Source organism: Girardinichthys multiradiatus, chromosome 23, assembly GCF_021462225.1.
Source record: "Girardinichthys multiradiatus isolate DD_20200921_A chromosome 23, DD_fGirMul_XY1, whole genome shotgun sequence".
Classification (NCBI taxonomy): domain Eukaryota; kingdom Metazoa; phylum Chordata; class Actinopteri; order Cyprinodontiformes; family Goodeidae; genus Girardinichthys; species Girardinichthys multiradiatus.
The window spans coordinates 19,470,821-19,486,894 of NC_061815.1; the positions used below are offsets into that span (position 1 = coordinate 19,470,821).

The 16,074-nt window shown below is 38.9% G+C and overlaps 1 protein-coding gene across 4 annotated transcripts in view; it reads left to right on the forward strand.

Moving 5' to 3' along the window:
- pdlim7 (PDZ and LIM domain 7) overlaps positions 1 to 16,074 on the forward strand; it is a 44,393-nt gene that overhangs the window by 14,838 nt on the left and 13,481 nt on the right. For all 4 annotated transcript variants that reach the window (XM_047353528.1, XM_047353525.1, XM_047353526.1 and 1 more), the window contains 3 exons: positions 831 to 982; positions 5,831 to 5,858; positions 6,627 to 6,823. In XM_047353528.1, coding sequence (XP_047209484.1) covers positions 831 to 982; positions 5,831 to 5,858; positions 6,627 to 6,823 — 377 coding nt within the window. The remainder of the gene's footprint in view (positions 1 to 830; positions 983 to 5,830; positions 5,859 to 6,626; positions 6,824 to 16,074) is intronic.

Sequence of the window (16,074 nt, forward strand, 5' to 3'; positions counted from 1 at the left end):
TTTTGTGAGATAGGAATTTTGGGTTTTCATGAGCTGTATACCAAAATCATCCGTATTAAGACAATAAAAGACCTGAAATATTTCAGTTAGTGTGCAATGAATCTAAAATATATGAATGTTAAATTTTCATCATGACATTATGGAAAATAATGAACTTTATCACAATATGCTAATATTTTGAGAAGGACCTGTAGTTCAGTCACAAAAGTAACAATCCCAACCATACTGTCAGAATTGGGGTTTGCAAACATCAATTGGTGCATTGATATTTCTTAGGCAGTGAATTACAGGTGGGCATGAATTGTGATTTTTTTTTTCAAAGATGTTTCTGTAATATCCGTCGTCATTCAATGTGTCATTGTTTTAGGTGATCTCTTTGCAGAATCTGACCTGTAGAGACGATCCTATGATGAAATGTTAACATTAGACTATTAGAAAAGAAATACCATGTGAGACATGTTTAAACATAAATCCATATGGAACATAAAAATAATTCATTTATTGAAGTCATTAATCGTAGTAGTAGTAGTTGTTATTTATTTTAGTGTCAATGTAATTTTACATTGTATTAAATTGTCTAGGCTTTAGTTTTCTTAGACTTTAATAAGTTAATACACACCAATAGTACAATAATTCCAAATTGTATGAATGAATATAGAAATAAAAACACCAGTCAAAGTTAAATCAACAGCGTGATCTCAGTAGCTACAAAGCTGCAGGTCTCTCTGCATCCCAGCGTTTTTTGTTTTGATTCCCCTGAGTGATCACTGTAATTTCCTGTTATACCTGCCCTAATAACCCTGTCGAACTGAATTGTTGTTGTTCTCCAGCTTACTCCGGGTGGAAAGGCTGCTCAGGCTGGAGTCGGGGTGGGCGACTGGGTGGTCTCCATCTGTGACGCCGATGCCGAGGATATGACCCACGTGGAAGCACAAAACAAGATTAGGGCAGCAACAGACTCCCTTACCCTCACCCTCAGCAGGTAAGTCGTCTGGCAGCGCATGATGCAAGAAAGTGCTAATTTTATCTCGTACACACAGCAGCAGAAACTGGCACAGAGCTTATGGCCTGCTTCATTTTCATTTAGACAAAATGAGATACCATCAAGTTCTTTAGGATTTTTCCCTGGTGCTTTGCTGAACACATTGTCATTTGAGTCCTCTGTCCATTTCACCAAGGTGAACTTGGTTTAGGTGCAGCTTTACTTTTTATTTCAACTTGCATCCTCTAAAAAGATGTTTGTTTCTGCCAAATGGTATGATTTTCCTGTTTTTGTCTTTTTAACAACAGAATATTTTAGAAATATAAAGATTTCAGGAAAGCATCAAACCACCAGACTGTGGTTCACTGGAGTCCCAAAGTTTTAGAAATAATAATGTTTTTCATCTGTTCTTGAATTTCTTTACATCAGGGCTCTATTTGTTGCTTTTTGAGATATTTTAGCCTCCTTTGATCTGACAGGTTCAGTGTAAAGGGTTTCTTGATTGTACAGGTCAGGTAGTAATCAGGCCTAGATTAAAAACAGAAAATGTTAAGTTTTACATTTAATATATAATTCAGAAAGGTTGTATTGTAGTGATTTCTTGATCTGTGATTTACCAAGGAAGGAGTTATTTTTTTCATACAGGCTCCAGTAGGTTTGGTTCGCTTTCTTCAGTTAACAAATAAAATAATCAGAAAACTGCATTTTGTATTTATGCAGGTTATCTTTTTTTTAATATAAAAACATTATAGAATGACAAAAAAGAAAAATAGAAATCTGTAAGAGAAAAATCAGTCTGTGAACAGTGACCTGTTCCTAATTAAAATACCTCCTTCTCAAAGGCACCTTTGGGTTCTTTGTGTTGTCTGAAGTTCACAATGTAAGATGGAAACCTTCCTCTGACTAAAAAACTCTCAAATCTTTTAATCAGTGCTGAATAGGCATCCTACGGGCAGCACTTATACCTGCTCACATAAGTCTTGCCAGAAATTCTTGACAAAGTGTCAAGAATACAGAAATGTTTCATCAGCAGCTTAATTATAGGGAAAAAAGATTTTAGTCTCAGAGAAAGATGAAATGTAATCATTCAAGGCCCAAGCACCATCAATGTAAAAGAAGATATCGACTTGCGAAGTAATATAGCTGAGCTGGCTGCTGCCACAGGATTTGGTTTGATATTTTTGATCCTCATGAGTAATGGGAGTAAGGCTTTGTTATCTTGTTCACCTCATTGTTGCCTGCCAGGAAACTCTGCTTTTAAATTGTTACATGTCTTCTTTGTTGACATAGTGTGAGAGAACAGCTGCAGGATATTTCGAGTCTTTCCAGAAGTCGGAGCCAAAACCTTACTGAGCACTTGTAGGGTATCATTTGTAGCATTCAAGGCAGCTTTATATGACTCAGATTTCAACTACTTTCCCACAATTTTCTGGCATTTATCTCTAAAATTGAAGTTGTGCTAAAGTCTTGGATTTATTTTGCATCTTGGTGTATCTAAACAATGCTACAGAGTACTATATATTGTACCCTACAATCTGAGAAGTCTATGCTACAATCTGAGATCCTTATAATGCTAAAAGATTGAGTTTGCAGTTAAATTATGCTTTTTTTAATTGCCAATATTTTTAACTAGAAATCAAACAGTCAGAATTTTGTGACCTATTTCTGATATCTGGTTTTGTTGAGGTTTTCTCTGCCGATTTCTCTTTGAAAACTGGTCTTCTAATATTACAGTTCTTAGAGTATTTCTTTCTAGCGTTTTTGCCATAAAGGGTTCATTTGTATTTGCTTAGGGATCAGAGATGTGTGAGAGATGGGTTGCTATAAAACAGGGCTTTGCTATTATCAACGGAGACTATTTGATTAAGGCAATAAAGTTTTTAACTATCCTATAGTAGTGATTAGTACTGGTAGTATTACTAAAACAACAGTCTCTGTGTATTCTCTGAAGAATGCCAGATTTCTGAAAAGCTGCAAACATATAAAAATCCTGTACTCATTTACCCCATTTAGCCTTTCTGTTATCTGCTGAAAGTCTTGCTCTTTCTCACTCTCGCACAGCCTGATTGAACCACCTCCTTTGACAGGATTTTTAAACACCACTTTGATGGTGGCTAGCTCTAAGTCTTCTTCCCTCAGTAACAACAACGAAGCGTTATGTTTTAGTGCAAACACGTAGTTCTTAGTACCAGTCCGATTACCGACCAGGGTTGATCAAGTTTAGAAACGGTGAATACAAGTCACCAGATTTCTTCTTTCATTTCCAGCCTTAACCAACCAAATATCTTTAACTTAATAAGGGGAAGAACAGCACTATGAATTGGTTTATGTTTTGAAGTAAAAGGAAACATAAAATATGAATGATCATAAAGATTAAGAAACGTTTTGATGTTTTGAGAGGGTATGAATAAGAAAAGTTGCAGTAAAGTCTTTGTAGAGCTCAGTTTTTCGATATAGGCCTCTCCAGGGCGACCCTTTTTAAAGAAAACTCGTTTCATTTATTTCTTCAGTTTTAAGCTTTACTTTAAGGGAAAATTGTTCATCTTTTGATTGACCTTTAGTAAGTATAATTAACACCAGCTATGTTTATGTTTCACTATAGTTTGCTTCCTCCATTTCTCATCTCCTCATGGAGTTCAGCTTTCGTAAACATTTCACAATCTTCCTCCTCTCTTTTTTGCACCAGTGGCTCTCCTCCTAAAAAAGAAAAATCCCCACTTTCCTCTCATGATCTCGCCCAGATTTATTATTATTTTGAAAGCAAATGTTGTTTTCAGAGAAGAACCGCTGTCAGTATTTCTATTTATTTGCATCTTGGCTCACGTCCACTGTTTTTATATCTAGAGAGGAGGATATCTGCATGTTGATGAGATATAGTCTGTTTAGTTTACTGTCTAATTTTCTTCAGTGCCATTATAATTTCGTGGTTATGGTTTAAACTTTAGGTTGTTTGTTACAAATAAAGGATCATGCAGCTTCTACAGGACCACATTAGGTCCATACTTCTAGGCGTCTGAGATTGTCCAGGATGTTGTTGGATTGTGTTTGTGATGTGTGCAGGGTTGATTACCGTCATTGGAGACATCTTTGCGGTGAAATTTCTGACTTTATCCAACATCAGCCTTAAAGCCAAGTTTGCATCAACTGAAATTAGCGATCCATGAAATGAGTTAGGGAATGATCTCACACAGCTTTCACATTCAGATCCAACGCAGGTCAGAGTCAGTCAAGGAAAACTAATTTCTACCAAAAACCAGGGATTTAATCATGCACATATCTCGGAGCCAAAATAAACACAGCCACAGGACGGCAATCATACACATTCCTGAAATCCCTCATAACATTTGACTCATCAAACTGAGGCCCCCAAAAAAGCAGACCTCTTTCCTCTGCCTCTTTGTCCTTTTCAGCTCTGTTGCCGCCCTCTCTTTAACTCTGCACCCTCGGTGGTTGAGCAGGTGATGACAGGAACTGTTTGCCGTTCCTCGTTGTCACAGGAAGTGCCATTTTTAGTTTGCCAAGAGACTCTAGCCTGAAACAATGAGGGCAGCGCCTGTGAGTGGGCAGCAAAGCCTCGGTGACCCGTCCCCCTGGATGGGTTCTACTGGAATTCTAATTTCACCCTCGGGGATCAATAAAGTATCTTTGAATTTAAATTGAATTGAATTAACCCAGTTAAAACTATGTGTAGCATGGAAACTTGGATGGTCGTTATCTTATATTACTAGGGGCAATGTCAGGCTCCACATTTACAGAAGGAAGGCATGTTGATGAGCTACTGTTAAGCTTTAGGCATAAGGACTCTACAAGACACATTAGATTAGGAATCCAAGTTTTTTGAAATTTCCAATTTAAGGCGTTGGATTGTAATTAAATGGCCATTTGTGAAGTGCTTAAGTTTTTGTAATCATTTCTGACTTCGGTCAGATATCTAGTAGAGATGCACTGATAGGAGATTTATGGCAGCTTTCCAATCTTGGTGTTTGAAAAGCTTTGACCTGCCAATACTGATTTAATCCAATCTTGATTTCTCTATAAGAACTATAACTTCTCAGCATTCAGAATATCTCTTTTAAGCCTTTGTGTGCAGTCATTATTTATAGGTACATATCAAGTGTTTCAAACTCTGCCTGCCAGTAAAGTATTTGGCCAGTTAGATGGAGTTTCACTGTCTGTTACAGCTACACCTGACGTAGATCAAAATGACCAAGATGCTAATGCTCCAGGACAGCGGTAGGGTCATTATGATGATGGAAAATAAACAATGGGGAGAAAGGAAATGTGTGGGGAAATTCCAATATTATTCATCAATAAGATTGACATGTCATGTTTTCCTAATATCATGCAACCGTAGTACAAAACTACCAGACTTGCAGAAGTTTGAGATTTAAAAGACCAGCACCGCTGGAGTCTGTCTCTCTGTTCTATGGGGCTGAATGAACAGCTCACATGCATTTTTTTCCCCTCTAGCTATTTAATGTTTCACATTAACTTAACATGGGCTTTACTTTATTCAGGTTTAGTTTTCAGTGTGATTCAGTTTGAGCAAAATGTCCAAGTTTAACTATATCTCACTTTTATGTAAACAGTATGTCCCTGTCATGTTTGTAATGGTGATCCTGCCCCAACATTTGTTACTGCAGCAGCTTTTAAGTGATCTAAACAACATCCTGATAAATATGTGAAACAGTTTTTGTTTTTGTTTTGTGCTAAAAGTTTGATTTGAATACGATGATGTGTTTAATGTCACCTGTCGGTCCAGTTAATGCTGTTGCTGATCAGTATAGAAGGAGAAAAAAGATTGTAACATCTTGCCTTTTTGTTCTTCTCTTTTTTTTTTGTCTTTAGAGCTTTTAAGGGAGGCGAAGAGAGAAAGGTAAGACTGTTTATCTGAAACAGTGAGCTGACTGCTTTGTGAACACCTGGATGGTTTGTAGTGGTCTTGAAGGGAGGTTTAAATGTGAAACTTCCTGTAATCCTTACTCACTCTTGGATTAAAGGCTGTATTATGCCACTTTGTTTTTAAATTAAGGAGCGAGGTGAATGCTGCTTCTACTGTTATTTCATTTGTTACAACTTGCAAAATCCCAGACACCTGAATAAGTATTGATTCATTCGGTCTCTCTGTGAGGCCTCTTGGCAGCTACTTGGACCAACTGATTGCACTTTTCATAGCACAATAGAGTCATGAACCGCTTTGTGTTGGTGAAGCAGCTGGCACATACAAACACAAAGTCAATGTTCCATTTTAGTAGGCGTTCAGCACTCCACACATAATGCTCGGTGAGAAATCTCATTAGTGAGAGATGTCTGTTATATATGACACATTCTCACTTTGAGCGTTTTCATTTCAACTGCAGCTGCAGATTACTTTGGCTGGTCCCTGGCTGACAGCCAGCACAAATAAAATAGCAGTGTCCGCACTTCTTAAGCACTCTTTCTGTCTGTGTGGAGAAAAGCCTGCAGGCTGACAGAGCTGCTGCTGAAATTCGCTCTTATAACTCACTGAGAGAGACTGGAAAAACTTGATGGGATTGTGCAAGAGCAGACTTTTCTTTTTCTGTTTTTTATTTTGTGCGTGTCAAATGTCTAACTGCATGTTGTGCCCTGTGCTGCATTGTCTCACTCTCCCACACACACGCAGGACTCCTGTTCCCCGGCCTCTGTTCAGCCGAAGTACTCCTTTGCCCCAAGCACAGCCATTAACAAGATGGCGAGGCCATTTACAGCAGGTGGTGCTAGCACCAACTCCGGACCCGTTATTAAACCTGTGGCCTACACACCTAAGCTTAACACTGCACACTCGCCGGGCCTCGCCAGCACAGAGCAACCTCAGAATGGGTAGGTGGAAAAATGAGCGCAGTTACCTTCAGAGCCGCGATGTGACTGATGTGGTTTTTTTTATGGTGTTCTTGAAGTCTCATTATTCTGGCGTCTCATTAAAAAGAGAAAGCAACTCCTTCAGTATCGAGGTGAATGGAGTTCAGTCACTACGGCTGTGCACTGCCAAAATTATGTCACCATGTAAGAAACATTACAGAGTAGATAAACACAGCTAATGTATGCTGACTCACAGCTCGACTCTACGTAATAAGTTTGCCACCAGATGGCAAACATGGAATGTGCTTTAAATTGATAGCTGTGGAGTTTTAGTGTCACTTGCTGCACTGAGCTGGAATATGCTCCATTTAATACGTTCCTACAGTGGAATATAGTGAGAAGACAAAAAGCTAATTTAACTTAAATTATTGATGAAGGCCCATAATGAGTCAACGTTGTATGGCTGTGCAGGCTCCTCATCCACTGTAAATAAATTTATGTACCTTGTCTTTGAAACAAATTGCTTTTGGTTGAAAGTATTTAAATGTTATTGTTGATTAATAACAATACTATAAAGTCACAGGAAGCCCACTGACAATTTTACAGAATAGGTGGTCTATACTCTGTACCCTTCATGTTTATAAAGATGTGCACAAAGCCTTTAACTAAATTAATCCACAAGCAGAATCTGACACTGAAAAGACAAACAACCAACCTACATTAAGAACAAAATCACAGATCCCCTGGCTGTGAATACTCTGTACTATCCACTTTTACCAGCAGGAGTGCATGTAGTCTTCTATAATGTTTCACAGGGTTGGAGCATGTAAATAGACTACTCTTATGCTTTATTCTCTTCAGCTTATTTCACAGCTTTCCTATACATATTGGGTCAAAAGACTAAAATGGCCATTGAGGAAGAATGTTATAAAGTATTTCATCCAAATGTTTTTGATTAGTGTTGTGCCTGCAGACCCAATGACGAGCAATAGAGGTTTTTGGCCTTAAATCTTGAGGATTTTAAAAGACAAGCTAGAATGGATTTAAAGGGTCCTGAAAACAACGTTGAACTTCCTGTGGTCTGAAGTATTATTTCTCACCTTTTAGACATGGTGTGGTCGGAGTTTTTGCTTGCCAAAAATATATCAGTCAGATGTCAGACTTTCAGTATCGCATGTAATCACCTCTATCCTTGTCATTGTACTTGGGGATGTTAAGTTTTTTTTATTGATCTCAGCAGAAGATCATGTTATTGCTTTATTATTTAGTTTTTTGTTGATAGTCTTCTTTATGAAGACCATCTAGAACCTATGAACAAGAAATATCTAGGTAAATTAGGAAACAAATACATAGTACCTCCTTTATCTCGAGAGGGTAACCTGCTATACTTGCATTTATTTCCCATGATCATTGAACTATTTAAAAAAAATAAGTCCTGTCTGTTCAATTGTCACCTCTCAGCTCTCCTCTAAAACATTCACCCTCTCTGTTTTCAGCCTCACTCATAAACTGAGTGTAACTCTGTGTAACGTATCCAGCTTAGAAGTGCAGAGACACATTTTGTGATTTATTTTAGTCTGTATGGAGATTAAACTGACATCATGTGTCACTGCTGTGGCATTTATCATTATTCAAGGGGTATCGGAGTACAACAAAGATTTGACTAACTCCGGCGGCACGGAAATTAGGCGGAGGTTTTTTTTTTTTTTGGTTTTTTTTGTTTTTCCTTGGCAGAAACATCAATTTGCATCCCTCTGAAAAGCTAAACGGGACGAGAGGAGCGGTGCAGCCAAAGGTTTTTTGTGCCAGTCTTCTGACTCATTCTGGGTCAGAGTGACAGCAGATGATTTGACAAACAATGCTGTCCTTTTCTCTCAGATCTTGTTGACAATAACAGCATGTCTTGTCTCACTTTTCACATGCTATCTGCATATCTTCTGCTGTGTTTGGCCTTTGTCACATATCAACACGTTCTGTTTCTTCTTTTCCCCCCAAGCTGAGCTCTGACCTCTTTCTCTCACTTTGTTTTCCTCCTTACTTTTAACTTCACAGATGGAAGCCCTTGACAAGTTAGTATCTTGGAAACTTTGCAGTTCTGTATAAAAAGTTTGCTTTTCAATTGCCAGTTTGGAGTTATTTAAATAGCTACCAAACTTGTTTTGTTTAAATTTATCTTAAAACAAACTTTGTTTTTCACTTTAGTTGTTTCAGCTAACATCTTTAAATGTTCCCTTTTAATCTAGAATATGCAGATATCATTGTTTTAGATGTTTGATGGTGAACTAAATATACAAAAGCAACTTCCGCTAATTTTTCAATTAAAGGAAAAATGTATTGTTGACTTTCTCTGAACTGCACAGACTTAATGTTATTCATACATGCTAAAATATTTGAGCCACCTCACTAATAATTGGATAAATGTCTTAATGCAAGTTGCACCTTGACCAGATGGTTTTTGTCGCCTTCAACAAGCTTCTGCCTTTCAAAACTAATTTTAATGTGTGTTAAGGATAATTTTCTTGTTGGAACGCATCCACCAATTTCCAACCTTAAACCATGTGACCCCAATCAGCCCCCTCAGATGAAGGAAGTTGGTTAGTGTACTCAGGAACAACACACAAACCACCAAGACTCAGGTCAATCATAAACTTAAAACTACTGGAACGGCAGTGTGTCTGTCTAAAGTGAACCACATCATCACCGTTGGATAGAAAGAAGCTCCTGCTCCAAAGTTGACAATTTCAAGCTCATCTGAAATTAACAGCTACCACGTGGACATGGAAAGGGCCTTCTCGGAAAAAAATGGTCTCCTGAGAGAATTGTTGAGTTTTTTGGCCACAATGACGAGAAGGTTTCAAGGAGAGGCTTTCAAATGGTACCATGTGAAGTATGGTAGTGGTGCCATCATGCTGAGGGTCTGTTTTGCTACTAGAGCTGGTGGTGCATTGTACATGATGGGTAGAATAAAGAAGATGGAAGAAGACCTCGAAATGTTTGAACTTTACCTCGATTCAGCTGCTAGCCTGGTCCTACTGGCCAGTGATCCCATTTCACCAGGGGTCAGCAACCTTTACAGTCCAAAGGAACATTTTTGCCCAACTAAATACAAAATTACACCACCCTTCAAAAATGTTTGTATTTTATGGTTAAATAAATAATTTTACATATAATTTTATATAAAACAAAATGGGGTGCCTTGTATTAGTGTGATTCTATTGTGTAAATAGTAGTAAAAAGGGAGAAAATGCAGGAGCATTTTTTTGGAGCTGCAGGTTGCTGACCCCTGACACACTCATCAAAACTGGTTTTGGAAGGCTTACATTAAGCTTCCTGCATGGCCCAATCTCAACCCTGTCTAAAACCTGCTTGAAAACCGGGTCCATTCCTGACAACCACACCATTTCTGGCTAGGAGAGTGGTCAAATATCCTGCCTTAATTATGCCAGAAGCTTGTTGATGGCTTAAAAAACGTAAGCAACCTGCTCTGGGACAGTTAATTAGTTAGTGTGATTGCATGTATGTAGCCTATATATTTAAGAATGCATGTATAATGTTTTACCTCTTTAGATTAGAGAAAGTCCATGATAAATTTAAAATCATGATCGGATCTGTTCTTCTTTTTAATTCAGTGAAGTTGTTTTTGTGTCATAGTTCATCCTGGGATCATCAACGGTTCCTATAAATCAGTAAAAGACCTAAATTAATATGCTGTTCATGAATATAAGCTTCTGATCATTACTGACTGTCATTATTTCATCTGGAAGGATAGACCTTTTCAAATATAAATCATTTTAACTTATCCTTTTATTTCTGTTGCTTTTAGTGGAAATGGAAAAAAGATCTAGTTTAGATTCATTTCTTGACCTATAAATGTATACCATTTACCAGTTCTCTTGTTTTCTGTCCTTATTTGGTTTCTGGTCTGTTCTACAGGGGTGAAGTCACTTATGATGATGATATATACCAACAGTCCAAGTAAGAGGCAGCTGCACGAAGGCTGTTTTGTCAGCTCAGTAGCTTATTATGATCAGGTTGTTTATGAAAAGGCAGCAAGCAGCAGATGCTCTTTGGTGCATTAGTTTACAGAATGGAGAAAGCGATTCATTAGTGAGCATTCATCCTCTCTCCTGTTTTTGCTTGTTGATGAATGCACGCTGTAGTTGACCTAGAGCTGAGTTGGAAAGATGATTGAAAGAAAAAAAGCTCCCTTTGCAACTTCTGCAGTTGTTTATCAAAAATTAAAGCCTGAATAGATGGGGGTGGGGTGGGGGGGTTAGCCAGGGTAATGTGTGTTACCCGCTGTTTGAATGGTGGCTAGAAATGTGAGCATGGTGTGGGTCTGTTCAGGTGGGATGGTGCTAACCATGCCTGCTGTTTGCTGCTGCTGCTGCCTGTGTGTGCAGGCACGGCCTCAGGGTGGAGAACCTGCCCTGTTTCATCCCCAACGACCGCAGCAAGAAGAGGCTGATCGAGGACACCGAGGACTGGCAGCCCCGCACCGGCACCACCCAGTCTCGCTCCTTCCGCATCCTGGCCCAACTCACAGGCACCGACTTCAGTAAGTCAGGGCCTGAGCCGGGCAGAAAGGACAGTCTGATGGGTCAGGCAGGTAGCAAGAATGAGATGTAGGAGGAAGGTTGCTGTTGATCTGATTATAGACTCTCTCAGCGAGGGTGACAGATGAGTGACACAGCAAGGTACATAACAGCTCTGTCCATTTCTCCCTGACTTTTAGATGTCTTCAGTGGCAGCTATATATTTTTTTTCTCATATCTGTCACTTCTCTGACAAACCGCCCAGATAAACAGAAAAAAACTGTAGAAAGCAAAGTTTCTCATTCATCTTTGAATAAACAAAGAGTAGCTGAGCGTTTCCTTATGTCCATCTTTCCTGGATCTCTCAGTGCAGGACCCAGATGATGAGAATATGAAGAGGTCAAGGTAAATGTCTGAGTGCAGTTATTACTATTTGTGTTTGTGCACTGGTTTGTTTGCAAAAGGTTTGATTCAGGTGGTTCGTTTTAGAAGTATCTCTACTTTTAAATCTGCTATTAGTAGCTTGTTGCCATTGTGATTTGGCTGCTTTAACTGGCATGAGTGGTGTGCATGGATCGTCCTTTGACCTTTGTAAAAGGTGTGCTGTGGAGAGGAGAATATGTTGCATTGCCTAATGTAGACTGAAAGTATTTGTTTTCCAGCTAAATTGTTCATAGGGCTATTTAATATTCTCGTATCTTAACAAATACAAGGTTGTTAGAATTAAAAGCCAGTTAACTGCATGCAGACTGCAAATTGGACGAGATGGTGAGTAAAAACTGTTATTTTTATTGAAACATTGAGTGTATTTCAGGAACCATAAACGGATGAAACAGTGGTTCTGGAAGATTTGGAAATTTTTCATGTGTTTGCTAAATTATAAGAAAAAATATCATTGCATTTTTATAAAATCCTTAAAAAAACGCACACAAAGCTTAACCTGAAAAATAAACAGCTATTCAGTTAAATAAATGAAGTATTAAACATCTGTTACGTGGAAAGTGGGAAAGATAATCTAAGAGTGGGATGGCAATAAAGTGGGATAAAGAGCTCCATTTGATTATAACAGTGATCCACTTGTATTGTGGCACAAACTAAGCTTATTTAGGAGAACTTGGGAACAAAAACATGGGACTCAGGTTGAATGATGTCTGAAAAGCATTTTTCACTCCAATGACAGACTGTTGATGTCATTTTAAGATGAAGTTTCAGAGCTTCAAATGCCTCCTAAGGACCTTCAAGTTACCTGATTGTTTCCCTGTAGAATATAACATTGCTACAGCTCAAATTCTGGCAGTTTCGTTTAATACAGCTGGACTTGAAAGTCTGGCTTCCTAAACATTTAATTTACATTATGACACAATTTTAACATTTGCTTTGCAGATCTTTTATAATTCTGCAGTCTAGCATTTGTCTGCTGCTCTGACATCTTGTCAATTTCACTTTATTCCACTTGCTGCTATATTGTTTCATTAATTTTCTCTCCTGCACTCCGTTTCCTTCTCGTCTGTCCCTCTCTCTATGTTTCATATCTGTGTTGCCTCCGGTCAGGGAAAAGTTCCTCACCGAGATTCAGAGTCCTCGTTATGCCCGTCTGAGAGATTGGCACCACGACAGGTCTGCTCGCGCCCTCAATATCAAAGTCTGAGCGAGGTGCCGGAAGCCCCTCGGAGACGGAGCCTGCTCGCGATAGCCACACCGCAAAGACGACGAAGATGAAGCCAGCTGTCAATTGGCTGTTTACAAATTCACCTTTTTACACACGCATGAGGTGGATAAAGCAAATGAATAAGGAAGTTTGTGAAAACTGAGAAAATCAAACTACAAAAAACATATAAAGTTTAGATTATAAAGTCCAAAGTGGAGCCTTGCATTCTGAGCCTAAGTGTTTAAAGTCTACCTTTGAATTTTTGACCTGATTAGTTACTGTTTCACTGCATTACTGGGAGTAAACTGGTGCGAAGATGGGACTTCTGTTTCATGTCAGGAGTTTAGATGCGTCTTTCTTTGCATGTTTACATTCATCTATAAGTTTTCATTTCTCATCTTCTCATCAAGAATTAAGAAAGAAAAACAAAACAAATCTGTGCTTTGTTTTTTTTCCTGGTGTTATCACTAATATCTACAATATAAAAAAATCCAAAAAAAAAAAGACTTCCTGTTCCTCTGTCCTTCTTCCCCATCTTGTTTTCATGTCATTCAAGCTCAAGATATATCACCTGATAATCACTTTTTTTCTTGCTGTTTTTCTTTAGCTAACAGAATTATGTTGATTCATGACTCCTCCAGTTTTTATGCCTTCCTGAATTAATGGGTTATGTTCTTTGAGATCGGCATTCAAGGTTTACTTTCACTGCCTGGGAGAGAAAATTGTTGTGCATTTAGGTGTAAAAGCAACGAATGGGCACACACATAAACTAATACACAGCTTTAGAGGTCAGAGGTGACCGGTGAGGAAATGCAGCTTTCTGTCCTCTGCTGCCACCTGAAATAAACACATGTGGGGGTTCAGAATGTATCAATAAAGATCAACAAAACTATTTTTATGTTTAGTCAAACACTGTGATTCAGTGTCCTTGCAGCACTCTCGCACCTAAAAACCACTTCTTAGGCTCCAGTGTAAAGCTGACAAAGAAACCCAATAACTTATTTAAAAAGGGGGTTTAAATAATACATTTTAGTGAAACTACATAGAAATCATCCATGAACTTATTAAAAAACACATTTGCTATGAAGCAGAAAAAGTAAACGAAGGGATGTTTGGTTGTCCTGGGAATCCAAGGCTACAGCCAGGAATGGTTTATGAATACGATCTCAGAGATAATTGTTGTTTGCTCACTAACTACCTAGGTCTCTGAGGCCCGGCATAGCTGTGAATGCAGGTTTTAATTGTCACAGTTCAAAAGGAGCCCTTGTTGAGACAGAAGCTGTGTAACTAGGTCAATTTTCTGCAAAGGTCAAAGAACTTGTAAAAGACTCTGTTTCTCAGGTAAAGTCTTAATGTTTCATTAAACGTCGCCTCTGGTTAGTACCTGTAGATGGTTCGCTGTTGGAGCCTGAAACCAGCCGTGAGAATCTGATAAAACATAATGGCTGTATCGTAAATGTTTGATATAATACATTTTACAATAGTAATAAGTTTCTCTCCTGATGTAATGGTACATCGGGAGGGAAACGTATTACTTATTACTATTGTAAAACTTCTCCATCTTGGATTTTTTCTAAACAAATGTAAAACAGTCAACTTGGGACAAACATTAAACATTAAATTAGCTCCGGTTATTAATTTGGAATACTAATCCCTGCAAAAGTAAACAAATGTTCTATATTTTCTAAAAAGGGCTTCTTTAACATAATCTCTGCACATTTACATACATTGTTTGCATACAAAGACCTTGTACCTCAAAGCACATTTTCATCTCCGTAAAGGTCATACCTGATTATGTGACCTAGGTATATTTGAGTCGCCATGTCCTATCATTCATATCAAAAGAAAACATCGCAGAACATCACTATTAGGAGGAAATGACTAAATCATGAGCATACAGGTCCTTCTCAAAATATTAGCATATTGTGATAAAGTTCATTATTTTCCATAATGTCATGATGAAAATTTAACATTCATATATTTTAGATTCATTGCACACTAACTGAAATATTTCAGGTCTTTTATTGTCTTAATACGGATGATTTTGGCATACAGCTCATGAAAACCCAAAATTCCTATCTCACAAAATTAGCATATCATTAAAAGGGTCTCTAAACGAGCTATGAACCTAATCATCTGAATCAACGAGTTAACTCTAAACACCTGCAAAAGATTCCTGAGGCCTTTAAAACTCCCAGCCTGGTTCATCACTCAAAACCCCAATCATGGGTAAGACTGCCGACCTGACTGCTGTCCAGAAGGCCACTATTGACACCCTCAAGCAAGAGGGTAAGACAGAAAGACATTTCTGAACGAATAGGCTGTTCCCAGAGTGCTGTATCAAGGCACCTCAGTGGGAAGTCTGTGGGAAGGAAAAAGTGTGGCAGAAAACGCTGCACAACGAGAAGAGGTGACCGGACCCTGAGGAAGATTGTGGAGACGGGCCGATTCCAGACCTTGGGGGACCTGCGGAAGAAGTGGACTGAGTCTGGAGTAGAAACATCCAGAGCCACCGTGCACAGACGTGTGCAGGAAATGGGCTACAGGTGCCGCATTCCCCAGGTGAAGCCACTTTTGAACCAGAAACAGCGGCAGAAGCGCCTGACCTGGGCTACAGAGAAGCAGCACTGGACTGTTGCTCAGTGGTCCAAAGTACTTTTTTCGGATGAAAGCAAATTCTGCATGTCATTCGGAAATCAAGGTGCCAGAGTCTGGAGGAAGACTGGGGAGAAGGAAATGCCAAAATGCCAGAAGTCCAGTGTCAAGTACCCACAGTCAGTGATGGTCTGGGGTGCCGTGTCAGCTGCTGGTGTTGGTCCATCTGCTGAAAAGCTTTATGGAGATGAAGTTTTCATTTTTCAGCACGACCTGGCACCTGCTCACATGGCCAAAACCACTGGTAAATGGTTTACTGACCATGGTATCACTGTGCTCAATTGGCCTGCCAACTCTCCTGACCTGAACCCCATAGAGAATCTGTGGGATATTGTGAAGAGAACGTTGAGAGACTCAAGACCCAACACTCTGGATGAGCTAAAGGCCGCTATCGAAGCATCCTGGGCCTCCATAAGACCTCAGCAGTGCCACAG